This window comes from Monodelphis domestica, chromosome 5 (genome assembly GCF_027887165.1).
Source record: "Monodelphis domestica isolate mMonDom1 chromosome 5, mMonDom1.pri, whole genome shotgun sequence".
Lineage (NCBI taxonomy): Eukaryota > Metazoa > Chordata > Mammalia > Didelphimorphia > Didelphidae > Monodelphis > Monodelphis domestica.
In genome coordinates, this window is record NC_077231.1 from 9,650,697 (window position 1) to 9,672,319 (window position 21,623).

Below are 21,623 nucleotides of genomic sequence, written 5' to 3' on the forward strand. Positions count from 1 at the left end.
TGGCTAGAAGCACGGTTGGGACAGAAGGCAGCAAGAGAAGAGTGAGAGAGTCTAACTCACCGTGGTTGTCTTTATCCGTCCTCCAGGCTGGGTGCACGTCCAGCCTGATCTATTGATTAACAAGTCGCAGCCTTCTCCTTCTAAACAGGGAAGCATGTCACACCACTGCTTGGTTTTTATGATTCGTGCTGTGAAAGAGAAAACAGAATTGTTGGTAAATGTCCTTTTTCAACTTGAACCTGTGGCTATTTTTTTTCATGTCGTCTTCTCAAAGAAATCAGCCAACTAACCATGGAGGGTTCTTTGGAGATACGGAGTCAGCATTCAGGGAATGTTTTCTCAGTGTTCTGAGACATGTGAAAGAAAGTGGAGAGAGGACAGGGTTCTGAGTGGAAGCCCTCAGTTTAGATGTTTGATATTAATCTGGATCTCCATGGGGAAGTCACTTCCTCTCTCTGTACCCCAGCTTCCTCATCTCTAACACGGAGAGGGAAAGCTCTGATTTTGAGTCCTTTTCTAACATTAGCTCTACAATCCCAAGACCCTTCTCAGTGGCTCTTTGGGATCAATTCAATTTAGGGAACATTTATTAAATACCTTTGATATGTAAGTCATTGGAGATCAAAAGTAGTTCTTGCCCTCAAGGAGCTTCCATTTTACTAAAGAGATGATGTCCAAGATCCCTGCCAGCTCTTAAAGGCTCATTCTAGTTTGTTCTCCTAACTGGTCTTTTTCTCTCCAGTAAACCACAAGTCCAATTTATCTTTTACACTGCTGCCCAAGTGTGATAGGGATCAGAACTGTAACTTATTAGTATAGAAAACTCTTAGAAGAAACCCTCTCTGAAAGTTCAAATTGCTATCTTCTCTGCAATTTATAATCTCAGAGAAGAAAAAAATGTAGAAATAGCCCAGAATATTCACTTATTATCTTCATAACATCCTGAAAGGTTCAATAATATGTCAGGGACAAGACTTGAATCTAGGCATTCTCAGCTTTGAGGTCAGATTTCTATCTATCCTATGTTGTTGTCCAAATCTTCATGACCCCATTTTGGATTATTTTGGCAAATATATAAGCAAATGTTACCATTTCTTTTTCTAGCTCATTTTACAAAGGAAAAAACTGAGACAAATGGGGTTAAATGACTTGTCCAGGATCACCCTGATATTAAGTGTCTGAGGCCAGATTTGAACTCAGGAAGATGAATCTTCTTGACTCCAAGCCTGGCACTCTCCAATGATAAACATCATGTGCCTTTTTCTACCCAGTATGCCCTTAGTAAATTTTTCCACTCATCAATCATCTGTTCTCTCCCCCAAATTCCATATACATCTTGGTTTTATTTCTCCTACTAGCTGGAGGGATAGGACTTGTGTATCATACATATGTCAGAAGAATGGGACAAGAAGGGCTTTGAGTATGGGCTAGGCAGTTTTTTTTTTTTCCTAAAAGAAGAAAAAATTTTTTTCTAAAAGAAGAAAATTAGGCAGTGTTGTATACATGGGGAAGCCTGGAGCCTTCTGGGATACTTTCACTGGTTGTGGAGATGGGTCAGAGATTGAGCTGAGTGGAACTAAAAGAGGAGGCTGGCTAGAGCCAAGCTTTTTATTTTCAATACTTTTCTAAATGCCACATTTTCTAAAATCTGTCCCATCTTTCAATCTTCCTTATTCAGTGTCTTCCCTTTCTTTTGTCCCTCTTTTCTAGGAAGTCAGAAAAACACAGCACTGATGAACTGGACTAGACCTTAGACTACATTCTCCTCATTTGACAAGTGGGGAGGCTGGAGCTTAGACTGGGGAAAACACCAATTTGAGGGGCCCACAGAGAGTCAGTCCTGGAGGCAGCCTCAGGCTTTTTCTACTCCAGAAGACATGTTCCAAAGGAAGCATTGCATATCCCCTGGAATCCTGCTAGTAGAGATATTCATGAATATGAAACTTCCTACTGAGACAAGAAGTGTGTGTGTGTGTGTGTGTGTGTGTGTGTGTGTGTGTGTGTGTGTGTGTGTGTGTGTGTGTGTTAGGAGCATAGATTTAGAGTTAGGAGGGACTTTAAAGGTTAACAAGTTAAACTACTCCCTTATTTAATGCATGAGGAAACTGAGCAAAGAGTAGTTAACTGATTTGGCTTAGGATCTCAAAGCTAGCAAGGCAAGATTTGAACTCAGATATATTACAATCCATGGCAGGCTCTTTATTCGCTGCACCATCTTAGAAGAATTGGAATCAGATGGATGTAAAACGCTGAATGAAATATTCATATATACCCACATATTCATATACATCCAGATACAGCTACAAATGAAAGTATAGCCAATGAAGGAATTTGCTTCACTTGGCTGGGTATATTGCTAAGAGGATTTGATTTTTCTTTCATTTTCTTTCAGTTTTTCAATTGAAGGTGGGTAGATATGGTTGGAAGGGGGAGAAAAAATACTTGTTAATTAATAAAATAAGATCAGTTTTAAATGGGGATCACAATTCTCAGGGTGATGAGGAAAGTGCTTTTTTAAGCCTACATAATTGGGATGCTTAAACTTACCCAGGATTAGTTCTTGAAAAAAATGACAAAAATGAGGCAAAAGGAAGATTTTAAGAAAATCAGGTTTGGACAGCAGGGAAAGGTGATGCATGCCATTTGTAGATCATTTTGGTAGCAGAATACACCTAGACTCCACTCCATGGCAAAACCACTATGTGTATAGATGCCAGATAATGTCTTCCCAGGATGGGAAAGAAGGACTCTGAGATCAGGATGAAGGTCTTCGTTTCCAGGTCAGAGAGAGATATTCGGGCCAGGCAAAGGCAGAATTCTTTGTAGTACTCAGTCCCTTTGCTGGTGCCAAAGCAAATTTAAGACTGTCCACGTTAGGCTGAGCCTGCCTTCCAGCCTTCTCTGGCAGTCCCATTTCACTGGTCCTGCCTGCTACTGGCAGAATCCCATCCCAGCGAAGGAAATGCCCCCTCTCAGCAGAGGCAACAACGCAGAAGCCCAGTTTGGGGCAAAGAGTGGGTATTGGGGAGTCCTGACAAACAAGGTTGGAAAGGCAAGAGAGAGGGGATGGTGAGCTGCCCTGTGTGGCCCCTGAAATGGCAGCCTGTGCAATGGGCATTGCGAGCAACTTAAAGATGCTTCACTAGGGTGGGGGGATGGTGGTAGACCCAGGCATTAGCACGATGAAGATGACAGTTTCACGGAGGACGCATTTGAAATGGAAATAGAATAGGGGAAGGGAGACACTTCAAACCCCCATCCATTCACCAAACACACCCTTGTCAAGCATCTCACTCACACACACACACACACACACACACACACACACACACACACACACACACACATATCCCCTCCCCATCACAGGGTTAAATACCCCAGAGATCTGGAAATCTGTTCCACATATTTTGGTCCTCCCATCATACCAGAGAACTCTGAATTTCTTCTTTTGTTTTGATGGCATGTTTACAGTACCTTATTTGCATATGTCAGTGAAGTATTTGGTTACATGCATGTAGTCCAATGTTAACATTTCTAGCCTTTGTGCATCCTCTGCAACTTCCACAAAGTCCCACGAAATGACCACTTAATTTATGATGTCGACTCAGGATATAGCAAAACCACCGTGCATAAAGTTGTAATGTGTGTATGTGTGTGTAAACACAAATACAGACATGTATATGTATGCATGTATGTATACATGCACATATATGAACACACACATATATAAAGAATGTATTAAGCATTTACTATGTGCTGGGCTCTACGCTAAGTCGTTCACACGTCTCTTCTCATCTGATCCTTACAGTAAGCTGGGACAGGCAGGGGCTATCATTATTCCCATTTTGTAGCAAGAGAAACTAAGGTGGACAAAGGTTAAGCCTAGGGTCACACGGCTAAAAAGTATCTGAGGCTAGATTCGAATTCAGGCTTTTCAGGGGCAGAGACCAGGGACACAAGGGGCTTGATTTAATTCAGTCAGCTTTTATGAAAAGATCTCTAATGTGCCAGGTGATCTGAAAGGGGCAAACGACACATGGAGGGGTAACTTTGACTCCCCCAAAGGGAATGTCATATGTGCAAAGGAGGAGAACAGACAAAGGGCTGGAGGGACTCTGGAGTCAAGGTCCATGTAGGAGGTGATGAGGACATGACAGCAGGGGAGACTAGCATCGAACCAATCTGGGTCTGGACATGTTTGCGCTCGAGTCCTCTGGGACAACGAGCACTGATTGAAGATTCATTTTTCCTGGTACCTACAAAGAGAGAACATGGGGCTCTTCCAATGGAGGACAAATTTCCTCTTCAATTCTCGTGCCACTTTTGGACCTAAAAGGCAGCTTGTCATTTGGAGAGTCAGAGAAGCCTCTTGAGGGCAGGACAGAGGCTGCACCTTCCTCCTCTGTGTCCCAACTCCCACACCTAAGACACTTTGCTGAAAACCCTCTACATAGTCAGCTCTTCAAATAAAAGTTGGTTGATTTAACTGGAAAATGTGATTATAAACACCCACCCCACCTCCAACAATTTCATCTGTTTCTGAAGATTCTTTCCTTTGATCTCTGACTTGGCTAGTCATTAGCGGATGGCTGGAGAGTTCTTTTGCTTGGACATTCATTATTCCTTCAGAAAGATTCCAGCAGATGCTTCCTCCAGTCCAAATGTATCATTTTGGGTGGCAGCAAAAAAAAAATGGAAAGAAAGTCTTGCTCTACATTAATAAATACAAAAAATTTAAACCCATGAAAAAGATTCAGGATTAAAATAGATAGACTCACAAATCCCTGGAAATCCTATTTGCAGTGGCTGAGAAAGGAATTTTATAAATAAGAAAAAAGGATTTGACTGTAGCATCCATCTCCCTGGGATCCAGACAAGAGGAAATGAAGAGGTAGGAACTTGGTTTAGAGAGTCATGTGATGGATGCCCATCCCAGGGAAGAATTCGGGACACAAATGGACAGGCTGGCCAACACAAACGGATAGGCTGGCCAACTACAGCTTCTATTGGTTAAAAGGCACTAGTGCTGACAGGATGCCACCTGGGTCACAGTGATTTCATAACCAGCCACAGTGTGTCTTCAGAGAAGTGATTTGTTGGGCTGGCCCAGTGGCCCAGGGCATTAATCTCCTTTACTGCTCAATGAGGAACAATCACCGTCTGGGACTGTCTTTTAGGGCAGACACAAGTGCTTGGACAAAGCTCAAAGAAAATCTGAAATAGGGCTAATTCACAGAGGGCTGGATGGACTTAATTACAGGCAAATGCATCACTGCACAGAAGGGATTCTGGGGCAGAAACCCCAGGAGGAGGAACACTTAGAATAAATGACGATGTACGAGAAACAGTACTGGAAATGAAGTTGGAGGACCTGGGTTTAAATTCCAGATCTGCAACGTACTTCTTGGGTCCCCTTGAGCAAGAAACTGATACTCTCTGAATCTGTGAGAGGGTCAGTCCCTAAAGGACCCTTCTGGGTCCAAGTCTGCTCGGAGGCCAATCCTTTTATTAGATCTTTTGTCTCCATTCTATACAGTCCAGAGGGATCAAAGTTCCTTGAGGGCAGGACTAGTTTGTTTTTTTTTAATGTGTCCTTTTATTTTGAGTGCCTAGAACATGCTTTCAACTAGTAGGTACACAATAAATAATAGCTGAACTGAACTGCAATGAGCCTTAAGACTTCTTTTACTCAGTAAGAGGGCTCAGATGTCATCTAGTCCACACTTGTCATTTTATAGATGAGTATCCACTCATTCCACAAACATTTCCAGAATATTTATGACTTTCAAAGTTAAAATGTGGTCCCTGTGCTCATGAAGATTACAACCTCCTAGGCAATCCACACGACTTTATTTGAAGCACGACTAGGGGTCAGGTTCTGTCCTAGGCTTCAGACAAGTGACATTCCCTATGTTCGAAGAACTTCCACTCCAGCTGGGTGAGAACGTGGGAATCTTTTCACATATGGCACATCGATCTTACACACCAAACACTACCCTGCAGAGATATAGGTATATTGAGGACATACCTGTCCTCACCTAGTTACTAGTCTACTTGGGGAGATTGAACTAATTAAATGAACTATTTATGAGCTAATTAAATCAACATGTTGCATACAAGACACTGGGTTTACGTTGGGGGCATAAAAAGACAGAAATCCATTAGATCCTAACCTTGACTTAAAATAGTCCCTGTCTTTTGGAGATTTAGAAGTACAGAGGTTTGGAAACAGATAAGCAAATGAGAGTGAACTGAAGTGTGACAGACCTTTAAACATGGAGAGAGTAGAAAGGTTTTATGGGAAAACTGGAACCTGATCTAAGTCTGGAAGGAAAACAATGACTTTGAGAAGCCAAAAAGAACAGAGAGAGCACTCCAGACGTGGCAGATAGTTTAAGTAAAGTCATGGATATGGAAGGTGAGGAAGGTTCTTTCACTCATTCAATAAATGTTAGCCAAGAATGTATTATATAGAGAAGTTCTAATGATGGGACTCTCAAGGAGTGCTTAGCAGCTTAAGACCCCAAATTCGCCCCCCCCCCCATCCATACTGATTGCCCACATCATCAGCTAGCTTGGGTGAGTGCTACTGGAGAAACACAAATATAAATCTCTAACTTGCAAGGGTATCTACTTGTGTGGATTTGTGGGGTGTCGAGAACACAAATATGTATGATAGAAGTTAGATCATGGATGCTGTAAAAGAAGAGTTCTAAAGACTATGAGAAGAAATTAGGGAATGAGGCAAACTCATGGTAGTGAGCAGGACAGGTGGTAAGGGCTGACATAAAATAACAAAATATAAAACTAAAGGGAATGTCATGGGGCACTTATATGATTAATCACCAAATGAATTAATCAACAAAATGATAAACTTTCAGAATTAAGTGAAGATTTGGATTCTGAAGACCTGTATTCTAAATCTGCCTGTCATTTTCTATCCATTTAATTTTATGCTAGTTACCTCCCATTCCTGGGCCTCAGTTTCTTCATCTGTAAAATAAAGAGATTGGCTGTGATAGTCTATCTAACTATGATATGTTATCCTCTGAGACAGCACATAGAAGCGAGGTATTGGAGGAGTGTGGAGAAGGTCAGGAAATCCCTTTTGAAAAAGGAAGTAGTTGAAATGGATAGGAATTAGGAATTAAATGCTAGAGGAAGATTTCTGCTGGGAAAGGGGGGAAAGTTAATGAAACTTGGAAGGGTCTGATCTAAGTAGGGCATCCGCCAAGAGGAAGAACAGGAGTCAGAGCTGACACAACTATGTAGTACATTGAATGTCAAAAGCAGGAGAGTCCAGTCTTCCAAATGTCTTGCAGATTGTACTGCTCTTCTTCTAGCTTCCTCCCACCCTGGGGTTTCTGATGGTTAGTTCTAACTAGGTTCTAACCCACTTTTCTCGCTCTATACTATCCCCTCTTGGATGTTGTTGGAGGGAGAAATAAGTCACAAGTGATGGAATTTCTTGTATTTGACTACATGTATTTATTACAAGGTTCTAGGTATTTTTTCCCCCTCCAAGGAAGGGAGAGTAAATAGCATTAATTAATTGAATAAAATTTAAATTAAATTTAAGGAATGGAAAAGAAAAAGTTCAGAAAGAGCTGAAACAATCAATCAATCAAAAAGGATTTATTATCTCTTCAGTATGCAAAGGCTGAAAGAGTGGGAGTGGTGATTAGGTACAGAGCCTAGCACAAGCTTGTTTTGCATGACTATAAATACAGGATGGAGGACGAGGAAGACCAGTGGTCATGCTGGCATTGACTTTTGCCAGCCCACTTCTGAAGTGGGCTAGTCATTCCTCCAGGAGACATTTTGGGAAGAATTTGACAAGGTCGAGTATATTCAGAGAAGGGCAACCAAGATGGTGAAAGGACTGGGAACTCAGCACAGGAGAGGACTCTGCAGATGGAACTAGGAATGCTGAGAAAAGAGAAGCCAAGAAGATTTGGACTGCACACAAGGTGAAGGCTAGAGCCAGGCAAGGAAGGGCTAGTCTGTTCAGGGGAAATCCAGGTATCATGCTTGAGGATGGTCATTGTGAAGAGAAGCTGTATGGCAGATATGATGGGCATCTTCAAGTGTTTCAAGGGTTGTCACACAGAAGTGGAATCAAGTTTACCTTGTATTTATCTCCTATGTGCCTTTGTTGACTTTATATTTTAACTTATATTATATTATGTGATTAACTTAATATTAATGCTTATGAATATTTGTATAGGAAGGCATTTTCTTCCCTATTACAATGTCAGCTCCCTTTAAGTAGGAATTAAACCTAGGCAAATAGGAGACTCTTAGACTCTTGGTGCCAATCAACTGATTAGTCAGAGGGCAAAGTTTTGAGCTAAATATATAAGAATTTGGACTAACCAAGAAGAGGAATGAGCTGCCTCGAGCCTTCCCCTCATATGATGCTTTCTAGAAATGATCAGGAACCATTCCTAGGGTTTTCTAGAAAGGTAATTATCAGTCTAGAACTTTATAAAAAATGCATGTAGTTAGGATTAACTAGAGGATCTTTGGGATCACTTTGAATTCTGAGAGTCTGCCATGAAATAGGAAACCACTGTAGACAACTAGATGGTACTGTGGCTAAGGTGCTGTGCCTGTAGTCAGGAACACTTGAGTTCAAATCCAGTCTTAAGCACTCACTAACTGTGTGAGTAGGCAAGTTATTTTGCCTCTCTGTTAGGTTTCAGGTGTGTGCTGCTTCTTATCACCAAGCCATGTTTATCAACAGTGCCTGAAACAAACAAACAAACAAACCAAACAAAAAAAAACACTAACTAAATAAATGCCAGTTGACTGACTAACTGCCCTCCCTGGTGAGAAAGTGTGACTCAGATTTAACGGTATATTCTGTCATATTCTGATATTCTTGTTTTTACCTTCTGCTGAGTAAATGCTATATTATGATAATTCCTAAATTTTGCCTTCTAATAAGTAAAAGCTATGACGATTCTTTCTTTTGCCTTCCAGTTTAACAAATAATTTATATTTAAGAGTTAATGGTGTCATGGTAACTGATTTTGCATAAGAGGGTAGCACACTGGTGGGGGCTCAGGAGGTACAATGTTAAAGAGTTGGAGTGAATACCTGCTCTAAACACTGGCTCTGCCAAGAAAAGCACAAATGGGGCCACAGAAAGTCAGACATCACTGAATCGACTGACCAATGACAACAGTGCTCTTATGAAAACCAAACATCGACATGTACACATTGTTACTGTTGTTGCTATTGTAATTAACAGATGCTAGTATGGGTCTATTTCCTAGAGGGGGAGATCGAGGAGGACACGGGCTATTTCTTACCCATTGATAGCTTGTCACTTACAACAACTGGTGCCTCAGTCCATAGCAAGTGTGGAGAAAACAGTGGCTCAGTCAATAGCAAGTGGAGAGAGGAGAATGCTGGACCTGTGATCATGAAGACCTGAATTCACATCCTGCCTCCAATGCTTACTAGCTAATATTGATTTAACCTTTTTTCCTTGGTTCCCTTCTCTTTAAAACAGGGCTAATGGCTCTAGATGATCATCCTAGTGCAAACGCCAACAATATGGAAATAGGTTCTGATCAAGGACACAAGTAATACCCAATGAAATTGCACGTCGGCTATGGAAGGGGAGAGGGAGGAATAGAAAATGATTTTTGTAACCAAGGAATAATGTGCGAAATTGACCAAATAAAAAAAGAAAGAAAGAAAATAAAAGTAAAGAAAAATAAAAATAAAACAGGGCTAACACTAGTACCCATGTCTCAAGGGTGAGGATAAAATGCTATATTTGTATAGTGCTTTGCAAACCTAAAAGTGCCATATAAATGCTAGCTCTAATTATTGTTGTTATCAGTAGCAACAGTACTAATAAAACTTGTGCAGAGGTTCAGCTGTTTGCTTACAGGCTGGTTCCTCGTTTTTCTGAACTCGTTTCCTCATTTGTAAAGTGGTTCCCAGAATGCCTGCCTTCCTTTGCTCACAGGGTAGAAGGAAGAGCGGGCGAGGAGGATAAGTGTGAAGGCTGCTTTGTCTCTTCAAAGGGCTGCCCATTGGAGAGGGGCTGGTCATCAAGGAGAGCAGGGCTGCTCTGGGTGCCCCATCAGCAGGGGTGGCACTGACGGATGCGCCCCCTTCATACTAAATCCACCCCAAATCCCAGACCAGCGCCACACTGCCCATCCATAAAAAGCCTGGCCGATCAGGGGGAAGGGAACAAGGAGATGCCTTTCCCTTCCATTCCAGTGGTTGGGAAAGAGGCCACTGGGCTGAGCGATGGGCTTCTCCTTCTGGGCAGACATGAGCAGTCTGGGAGTTCCTTCCTGAGCACCCACTGCCCTGGGGCATGTTGGCAATGCCTGGCACCATGATGGCACAGAGCCGTAGTGCAGCCATCTTGCAGAATTGCCCCTCACACGAGCCAGGGAATACAGAACCAGACATTTGGAGATGAAAGCGATCCTAGGGAGATGCTGTCTGGTTCCAGCCTCTCCTTTTATAGATGAAGACACTGAGTCTCAGGGTGGCTAAGGAGCTTCCCCAAGAGGAGGCAGTGCAGTGAGCTGCAAAGATAAGAGGTAAAACTCAGTCCCTGGACTCTGGAATGAGCGTCCCATCCCTGCTGTGGACGAGGACACTTAAGTTATTAGCCTGGGGCTTTTTCCATGGTCTATTTGGACTGACCCCCCACAGGAGGGGGAGTAGACCTGTGGGCACCTCCCTTGGACAGTCACAGAGAAACGCTGAATCAATGGAAAAGGTGTGGGGGGATGGAAAAGAAGGATAGGAATTTATTAAGCACCTATTCTCTGCCAGGCATTTTTTAAGTAAGAGCTTTCCAATGATGATCACATTTGATCCTCACAGCAATCCTGGGCGGTAGGTGCTCTCTAGATGTCCATTTTACAGTTGTGGAAACTGAGGCAGGTAGAAATTATGGGATTTTCCCAGAGTTATACAGGGATGAGTGTCCAAGGCTGGATCTGAATTCAGGACTTGCTGACTCCAGACTCAGAGCTCTACCCACTGAGTCAACCAGCTGTCTCACAATATGACCATATTAAGGTGGGGATTTTACATATAATACACACACACACACACACACACACACAATATATATATATATATCATCTACCATAGCAAAATAGAAAAGGATAGAATTATAACCTCTGTTTGTCTTAATCCATCGCAGAAGGAAATGGCAAACCACTCGGTTATCTTTGCCAGGAAAACCCCATATGGGCTCATGAAGAGTCAGACACGACTGAGCAACAAGAATTAATAAACTGAATATACATTCTAAAAATGATACATCCAATAAGCCAACCCAATATAAGCACAAAGGAAAAAAAACTAAAAAAAAAAGAAATAAGAGAAATAACTAAGATAGAAACAAACAAAAAAACTTATTCAAATATTAAAAAAAAAGCTGGTTCTTTGAAAAGATGAACAAAGTGGATAAACTTTTGACCAATGTGATTTAAAGAAATGGGTAGAAAATAGAAAAAAAATCTACAAGAGGATGTTGCCTCTAAAATACTATTTTAAAGGACTAAAATGTTAAAACAAGAGAGAAATACTGCTTTAAGATACTTGTGAACTCATGGGTCAGTTGTGACAAAACAGTGGAAAGAGCCCTGGCTTTAGAGTCAGAGGACCTAAATTCAAATCCAGCCCTGGGAGCTAAGACCTATCTGAATCTTGGCACATTATTGATTTTCCCAGAGGCTCTTTCTTCATCTTAAAAATGAGGAATGAGGATCTTTTATCAGCCTGGCCTCTCTCTCTCTTAAAAAAAAAAATTTTTTTAAACCCTCACCTTCCATCTTGGAATCAATACTGTATATTGGTTCCAAGGCAGAAGAGTGGTAAGGGTTAGGCAATGGGGGTTAAGTGACTTGCCCAGGGTCACACAGCTGGGAAGTATCTGAGGTCAGATTTGAACCCAGGACCTCCTGTCTCTAAACCTGGCTCTTAGTCCACTGAGCTACCCAGCTACCCCCAGTCTGGCCTCTCTTGGAGCAGAAGGAAGACTGAGTAGGTGCTCTGGCTCAGAAATTAGCAATGACTGATATGATATAAGAGATTTCCTCCCTCTGGGCATTACCAAGTACATGGGGAGCCCACAAAGTTAGTGAAGCAAAAAGGAAAACTTCCTGGCCTGCTCCTCCTATCCCCAACCTGCAGTCTAACCACTGTGGTCCTGATCCCAAAAAACTAGGAGGGATCTAATCTCACCAAGAACACAGCTGCCCTGGGATTGTGACTAATAACCTTCCTTTATACCTAAGGAAGGAAGGATAAAAAGGAAATAAATATTGAATAAGCATCGAGGCTATGCCAGGGATTTTACAAATATTACTTCATTTGATCCTCACGGTGAATCTAAGAGTTAACGGCTATGAAGAACATAAGTCAACAGGGGTGGCTAGATAGCTCAGTGAATGGAGAGCGAGCCCTGGAGATAGGAGGTCCTGGGTTCAACTCTGGCCTCAGAACTTCATCGCTGTGTGACCCTGAGCAAGTCACTAAATCTCCAGTGCCTAGCCTTTAATGCTTTGCTGTGGAACTAATATATAGTATTGATTCTAGGAAGTAGGTAAAGGTTTAAAATATATATAGAGAGAGACCCAGTGGTGAACCTTTTAGAGATAGAGTGCTGGTCCCCCTCCCCCAGAATGAGTTCTGCGCCCCTCCCTGCCACATGCTGAATGGGTCCCACCGTTCCCCTTATCCCAGACAGGGGAAGGAGAAAGTGCTTCCATTGGGTTCCTGGGCAGAGGGGTGGGTGAAGTGAGGAATGTCCTCAGGTAGTATAGAGAGGGGGAGGGGAGTGGTTCATGCTCTGCTCTCCTCCAGCTCTGCTGCCAGTGAGTCACCCACTTTACCTCTTGTGCACTCTCACTGGGCAGAGGGGTGGGGGATGTGAAAAATTACCATCAGATGCAGTTGAGAGGGAGAGGAGAGCAGCTCTACCCGAGTCTCTCTGCCTTTCTAGTAATGAACTCTGGGAGTAGGGTGGGGAGGGAGGGCAGCCAAGTGCCCACAGAGAGCACTCTGTGTGCTATCTTTGGCACCTGTGCCACAGGCTCACCATCACTGATGTAGTCTAATGAACAGAATAACCAAGAGGAATATCCATGCAGATAAGAAAGGAGACATAGGGCAGGAGAGCAGCCTCTCCAGAGCCACACTGCTTAGGAACAAAGGGGTCAAATCTGTCTCTTTCCAATACATATAGTTCAATCAGGACTCTTTCGGGGGTCATTTTCAAGCATGCCAGAGGCCTGGACTCTCTGCTTTTTTGTCTTGCTTGTAGGTGGCTGGATGATGTGGGAGACAGACGGGAGTCCTTGCTAGAGCCCTTGGCAGCAGCTGTTCCCTTCTGCTCTAACAGATCCCTGACCCTGCCATCATGACTAAAGTAATAATTTTCCAACTTGGACAGATGTAGGCCTGGACAAGTGAAAGGGGGACAACCCAACCTTCTTCCCTCTCAGAAGGAAGTCATGGGTAAAATGAGTTCCTTTCTGCCAGCAGACCAAGCTTCCACATGATAGAAGACTCCTTTAGGAAGGAGAAGGTATAGAGGCACCAATGTTTTGGTCATTTACCTTAATGAGAAAAGGATTCTGAGATCATGTTCAAAAGATGCCTCTAGACCTAACCCTGTAGGCTCCTATACAAACAAGGGGCACAGAGAGCTTAGCTCAGCTCAGGTCACTGGGATAATGCAGGAGAGAAGGTTGGCCCTACTTTCAACAAAATCAAATAAAAAAAGTCCTTATTTATAAAACAGATGAAGCTTAGGGAGATTTCTTGTACTTGGCTTTCTAACGGATTGCTTTAGGATTTCTTGATGACACTTTCACCTGATTTCTCTCCCAAGTCACAAGAATATTTATTGAGTCACCAGGATTTGATCCCAGAGCATTAGATTCCAAATGGAGTGACCTTTCCAATGGACCACATTTCCCCTCTAGTATCTTGGCTTCCAGTATCTCATGCTTGAAATCAGTTTGCATACTTCCAATGCTAATGGAAGCTCTAATCAAATTACTTTCAAGCTCAATCTCTCTCAGAATGGCATCCAAGTCTCTGGACAATATGACTCCCCAAGTGTACCATCTTTTCATTCGTAGTCTGTACAACTCTCCTTGTGTTCTCTGTTACCTTCCAACTACTAGACCTCTTATTTGCCTTCCCCTAAAATTCCTCCTGCTCTTTTCATACTCTTGGACTTGTTCTCCATCCTCCCTAGAATGGAATATCTACCAGATTCATTCCTGCCTGTTGAAATCCTCCCCTTCCTTCTAAGCCCAACTCAGATGCCATCTCCTCCAAGTCTTCATTTCTCTCCAACATTTGTCCTTTCTTTAAATGAAATCTTGTATTTCTCACTCCTCTATTTAAATCTCTCCAGTGTACCTGAATGAAAATTATAAACCTATTTGTTTATAAATGCTGTGTTAGAGCCATTCCCCAATTGGTCAAGGGACATGAATAGAATAGGCAGTTTTCAGAAAAAGAAATCAAAACTATTAATAAGCACATGAAAATGTTCTAAATCTCTGATAATCAGAGATGCAAAACAAAACAACTCTGAGGTATCACCTCACACATATTGTCTAACATGACAGCAAAGGAAAGTAATGAATGTTGGAGGAGAGGTGGCAAAGTAGGGACATTAATGCAGTGTTGGAGGAGTTGTGAATGGATCCAACCATTCTGGAGGGCAATTTGGAACTATGCCCAAAGGGTGATAAAAGACTGTCTTCCCTTTGATCCAGCCATAGCACTGCTGGATTTGTACCCCAAAGAGATAATAAGGAAAAAGACTTGTACAAGAATATTCATAGCTGCACTCTTTGTGGTGGCCAAAAATTGGAAAACGAGGGGATGCCCATCAATTGGAGAATGGCTAAACAAATTGTGATATGTGTTGGTGATGGAATACTATTGTGCTCAAAGGAATAATGAACTGGAGGAATTCCATGGAGACTGGAACGACCTCCAGGAAGTGATGCAGAGTGAGAGGAGCAGAACCAGGAGAACATTGTACACAGAGAGTAATACACTGTGGTATAATCGAACGTAATGGACTTCTCCATTAGTGGCAATGCAGTGATTCTGAACAACTCAGAGGAATATAGGAGAAATAACACAATCAGAGGAAATCTGTGGGAATAGAAACACAGAAGAAAAACAACTGCTTGAATGCATGGGTCGAGGGGATATGACTGAAGAGAGACTCTAAATGAACATCCTAATGCAAACACGAACAACATGGAAATGGGTTCTGATCAAGGACACATGTAAAACTCTGTGGAATTGTGCAAGTTGGCTATGGGAGGGGTGGGAGGAGGGGAGAGAGGGAAAGAAAATAATTCTTGTAACCAAGGAATAATATTCTAAATTGACTAAATAAAATTTAAAAAATTATCACCCTAGTGCAAATATCAACAACATGGAAATAGGTTTTTATCAAGGACACATGTAAAACCCAGTGGGCTATGGGAGGGGGGAGGAGGAGGGGAAGGAAGGAACATGATTCTTATAACCAGGAGAAAATGTTCTAAATTGTCTAATTAAATAAAATAAGGGGCAGCTGGATGGCTCAGTGAATTGAGAGCCAGGCCTAGAGATGGGAGGTCCTGAGTTCAAATCTGAATGCAGACACTTCTTAGCTGTGTGACCCTGGGCAAGTCACTTAACCTCCATTGCCTAGCCCTTACTACTCTTCTGCCTTGGAACAAAAACACAGTATTGACTCCAAGAAGGAAGGTAAGGGTTAAAAAATAAATAAACAAAATAAAATAAATGCTTTGTTAGACTGTAAGCTCCTTGAAGGTAGGGAATGTGTTGTTATATCATTATTTCTGCAATTCAAAGGGTCTTACACATACATTAGAGACATTCTACTGAATGATATTGGAACTAGGAGAGATCTCAGGTCCCTTAGTCTGAGCCCATCGCTTCACACTTAGGGAAGCTGAGACCCAGAAAGATGAAAGTCTGCAGAGCTAGCATGTGGCAAAAGGGAGCCTCTGACTCTAAGGCACTCCACAACTGATAGGAGGGAATAAAGGGATATAGCAGACATGCTCCCGGTCCTCCAGGACCTTAAGGACTATTAAGGGTTAGAAGACGGGCAGACTGGATGTATTTGGTGTCTCTACCATTCGAGAGCTACTCATTTGCTTATTTGTTTGTTTTTCATGAACGCAGAATTCCACAAAAGTAGTAGGCAGTGAGCACTCATGCAGCCACAGAGCCTCTATAAAGAGTACATTTCAATTGACAGCAATTAACTCTGATAGTCATTTTTCTCCGTGGCAGTTTGAACTAGATTCTCAAGGCACAGACCATTTCCTCTGACTACAACAAAAAGATAGTAAAGAGTCTCATCTTAGAAAGCTGAAACCAGACAGATCCAGGCTTCTGTGCATAAATCAGTCCTTCATTTGCTCCTGATAGCAGCTTTGTTTGACAAAGAAAATGGCAGTCACTTTGCACCAGGACTCCTAAATTGTCACTGTAAACTCAGTTCGATTTTGCATCATCGGAACATCCAAAGCTGCTGTGACATTTGCTGCTAAATTATTCAAGCAAGTATATGCTGGAGTTGAGCTGACTGATCAGCGGTGAAAAAATCCTGGGCAGAGGGCCTTGGTGGATCCTGAGCTCAATATAGGTCAATGGAGCTCAAAGAAATAATAAGAGATTATGCTACAGAAAGAGCAGCAAGGTTTCCAGAATGGCACGGGAGTGGAGTGGAGTGGAGCATCAATTGTCCCTTTAAACTCAATTAATTAATTAAAAAATGTTAAATGCTTACTATGTGCCAAGAACTTGCATACAAAGACAAAAATTAAACAGTTCTTGCCTTCACGGAGCTTATGTTCTGGGTAAAACAACAACATGTACAACTAAAAAACCTACAATGTATAGAAAGTAAAGGCTTTTTTGGAAAGGAAGGTGGAAGCTTTAGCAAAGGAGACAGGGTAGAGATTAGAAAAGTCCAAGGGACCCTGGAATTGAGCTTTGAAGGAAGCTGAGGCCTCTAAGGGGAAGCAGTAAAGATTGGGGCAGGGGAAATGTCTGAAATGAGATACCACTGGAGTAAAGGTAGAGAAGGCAGATGAAGAGCCTGGTGCAAGGAAAAATAAGACGCTCAATTTGGGTAAACCAAAAAGTACACGAAGGGGAGAGCTATGAAATAAGGGTAGAAAGTAGACCAATGTTAGAAGAGGAAAGGTTTTTTTTTTTTTTACTTTTTAAACATTATTTTATTTGGTTATTTACAAACATTATTCATTGGAAACAAAGATCATTTTCTTTTCTTCTCTCCCCCCCTCACACCACCTCTCCCATAGCCCACGCGCGATTCCACTGGGTATCACATGTGTTCTTGATTCAAACCCATTTCCATGTTGTTGGTATTTGCATTAGAGTGTTCATTTAGAGTCTCTCCTCAGTCATATCCCCTCCACCCCTGTAGTCAAGCAGTTGCTTTTCCTCAGTGCTTTTACTCCTACAGTTTATCCTCTGCTTGTGGATAGTGTTTTTTAGATCCCTGCAGATTGTTCAGGGACATTACACCGCCACTAATGGAGAAGTCCATTACGTTTGATTGTACCACAGTGTATCAGTCTCTGTGTACAATGTTCTCCTGGTTCTGCTCCTTTCACTCTGCATCACTTCCTGGAGGTTGTTCCAGTCTCCATGGAATTCCTCCACTTTATTATTCCTTTGAGCACAATAGTGTTCCATCACCAACAGATACCAATACCACAGTTTGTTCAGCCATTTTCCAATGGAAGGGCATCCCTCATTTTCCAATTTTTGGCCACCACAAAGAGCGCAGCTATGAATATTCTTGTACAGGTCTTTTTCCTTATTATCTAGAAGAGGAAAGTTTTTAAACGCCCAGTGGTGGAGTTTATATTCAAGGTAATAGGGAGCATCTGAAATTTATTGAGCAGAGGAGTGATCAGGAAAATTTACTTGGACAGATCTATGGAGAGTTGACTGAGAGGAGACACTAAGGCAGGGAGACCAAAAAGAGGACATTATATTAGGCCAGGATTTAATTAGGACTGTTGTGAGGGCATCCTTTTCAGCAATGGGTTAGACTCGATAACTTCTGAGTATCCTTACAGCTCTGAGATTTTATGATCCTGAGAACCAGTCATTTATTATATCTCTACTTTAGCTATGAGCAATAAAATACAAGCTCTTTGAGAGCAAGGCATGTTTCTTTTTGTCTTTTCATCACCAGCATTTGGTATAGGATCTAGTCCATATTAGAAACTTACTAAATGCTTGATGGATTTCCTTGGTTCGATGGATATATTACTCAATCATACTTAGAATAGCTGTTACTCCAAATGTAACATCTCTACTGGACCCCAAAAAGCCGATTTCCCTGTCTCTCCTTTATAGTGACAGAGATTTCTCCTTCCCTGCCATCTCTGGGGACCAGTTGAATGCACACACATTTTGTACTCAGAGCAGGAGGGGTTTGGCTCCTCCTACGTTCTCAACATCTCAATGATGAAGCTCATGTTGATAAAAATCACTTAAGCTATAAAATTTCTCTCTGAAGAAAATAGACTTAACGTTATTACTCAGGGAAGCCATTAACTCATGGCTTTGTTAAGGAATGTTCAAAACAGCATCCCTTACCTCCCTTCATGAATATAAATTCTCAACATAAAACCCATCCCCAGGCTTTGTGCCATCTCGCTCATCGGCAGATGGGGAGCCTGCATCGTCAGCAGGACTGAGGTCCTTAGGTGTGGGGGCAGGGGACTGATCTGGGCAGCAAACACAACATGGGGTAATTAGGCAGAAGTAATGGGGTGTAACTTACAAAGGCCCACTGGGCATGTGTGTGTGCCTGTGCACGTGAATATATGTATGTGTGTGTGTGTGTGTATTTGTGAGTGAAAGAGAAGGAAAGAGACAGTGAGGGAGAGACAGACAGAGGCAGAAGCAGAGAGAGATGAGGGAGGGAGAGGGAGAGGGAGAGGGAGAGAGGGAGAGGGAGGGAGGGAGAGAGAGAGAGAGAGAGAGAGAGAGAGAGAGAGAGAGAGAGAGAGAGAGAGAGAGAGAGAGAGAGAGAGAGAGAGAGAGAGAGAGAGAGAAGTATCCCTAGTCTCATAGTCTCATCCAAAATGCCTGGAAGGAGAGATGGGCCAAACAGTGGCATAGAAAGCCCTGAGACCTGAAGATTCTGAGTTGAGAAGGTCAAGGTAGAATTCCAGCTTTGCTCTTTCAAAATGCTATGACCTCAGGTGTGCTAATTCTCCTCTCTGGGCCAGTTTCCTTCTCTAAGAAATGAGAGGCATTGACTTGATGACTTCTATGGTCCCTTCTGCTTGGAATCTCTGAGCCAATAAAATTTTAAAACTGGGTGCAGGGTCAGTGGGGAGTTTATAGGATCAGAAACTTTGAAATGTATGTGACCAAAGCACTCCCCTCACCCCTCATTTTATAAGACCAATCAATGAACTGATCCCCAGAAGAAGATTAGGAAACTGAGGCAGACACAGCAAGAAGATATTGATAAGGTTACATTGCCACTAAACATAAGGGAGCTAGTACTGAAAATTCAGCCTTTATTCCCCTTTCAAATATAGTTTACCCTGGCCTGAGCAACTGAGGACCTGGATCTGGGGAGAAGACAGGAGAACTGAGGAATCTTTGCCAGAGGCATAGCAGTTACAGGAACCACCAGATATACTCATCCCTATCTAAAGTATGAAAACCCCCCACAAAATAATTAGCAATCATATCAAGGTTATGATGAAATGTGAGATTACATACATCCTCTGAAAAGTTCAGACTGATATTACAGTAAAGATATAAAAATTCATTTCATAAAGTCAGAAGAAGTAAATAATGCTGATATTAAATTCACTTGGTTTCTTTTTTTTTTCTAATTTAAGCCTTACATTTCAAGGAGAGAGGAACAGGATACCTGGGGTCTCTTTCTACAACACTAATAGCTACTAAATTTTATGCTCAGTCACTAGGCTAAAAAACCTGAATCTTGGAAGGACATGCTACTTTATAGACTATTTTTAGAAACTCTTGGTTTAAAAGCTCATATATTTTATGGCAATACAGTTCTGGTGGAGCTGAGGATTGGTACAGACATTTTGAAAAGTAATTTGGGATGACAGTAAAGAAAGTGACTGTAATGCCAACTCCCTTTGGCTTGAAGACATCACTGTTAGGCACTCATCTCAAGGAAATCACAGACAGAAAAAGGACACACTTATAGCAAGATTTTCATAGCTATTTAAGTACTTGCTCTGTGCTGGTCACTATGCTATAAAAGAAGGCAAAAAAAAATCTGTCTTGGATACAAAGAAGATGCCTATCCATTGGGGAATTGCTAAATAAATCATGGTATATGTATTTCTTTGTCTCAAGGAACAATGGATGTGATGGAATCAGAGAAGCATCAAGAGACATCTGAATTGTCTGTTTATGGTGACTATATAACAGAATTTTCTCCCACTAAAATATATTGTTAGTTTTTTTTTTACATTATCTCCTGTCCAAATATATCCCCCACTGTCGTCTATCCATCTTTTTTATTCTTATTTATTATTGTTCATGAACAAAAGTTCATGAAAATGATGGGCACATTGACTGTAGCAATATCTGTGGGTACAACTTCGCAAATTCTGAAAACTCTATGGTTCTAATGACCAAGTTTGGGCTCAAAGGAAAGATGTGAAAATTGACCATTCTCCCTTTTTTATAGAGGAGGGTAAAAATGAACACCAAATCCACTGCATGAATTGTTTGATTGATGGATTAACTTAGAGAACTTTTTTTCCTCTTTCTTTTTTTTCTCTTGTTATAAAAAAGATGGATAGATGAGAGTGGGGGGTATATTTGGACAGGAGATAATGTAAAAAAAAAAACTAACAATATATTTTAGTGGGAGAAAATTCTGTTATATAGTTACCATAAACAGGTACATGGACAAAAGATATTTTGGAGTCCTGGGCATGATCCTATTTAACTTTTTTAGGCAATTCCAAATTCTGTCATTTCCAAATTCTCTGATTGCATGCAAAAAAATAAAAGCTCACTTGAGGGCTTTTGCATGAAATGATTTCAATATGGTAGGAATGTTGAAAAAACAAATTTAAGACATGGAGAAGTAGGAGAAAAGCATTGCACTTGTAATAAGGGGGTCTGGGTTCAAATACTGACACAAATCCCATAATGGTTATGTGATTTGGTCCTGGATCTGACCTTCTTAAAGCTCTTAAAGTTCTAGGACCTCAATTTCCTCTGTTGAAGGAGTGTTGGGCTGGATGATGTTTGAAGTCTTGCCCAACTATGATATACTATGTTCTTTGTTGGAAAATCCCTTCTAGTAATGACATTCTATTATTCATGCCCAGCCAGTTGTCCTACTTTCTTTAGATCTGTATAGGATTTGCGATGTGTTGTATAGGAGTATGTCTTTGATATGTGAATCTCATAAAGGAGAAAGAAGATTGGGTTTAGAGGCAGGGGAGCTCTGGGTCAGACTACTGACCCTCTTATTTACTAGCTGTGGGACCCTGGAAACATCACTAGTTCCCTTGACCTCA

The 21,623-nt window shown here is 41.7% G+C and overlaps 1 protein-coding gene across 3 annotated transcripts in view; it reads right to left on the reverse strand.

Annotated features, from left to right (window-relative positions):
* Positions 1 to 21,623, reverse strand: part of TAFA5 (TAFA chemokine like family member 5) — a 550,906-nt gene that overhangs the window by 86,907 nt on the left and 442,376 nt on the right. For 2 of the 3 annotated variants that reach the window (XM_007502516.3, XM_056797601.1), the window contains exon 3: positions 61 to 188. In XM_007502516.3, coding sequence (XP_007502578.1) covers positions 61 to 188 — 128 coding nt within the window. Of the gene's footprint in view, positions 1 to 51; positions 189 to 21,623 lie in introns of those variants that run through there. The other variant, XM_001375272.4, reaches the window with a different exon arrangement.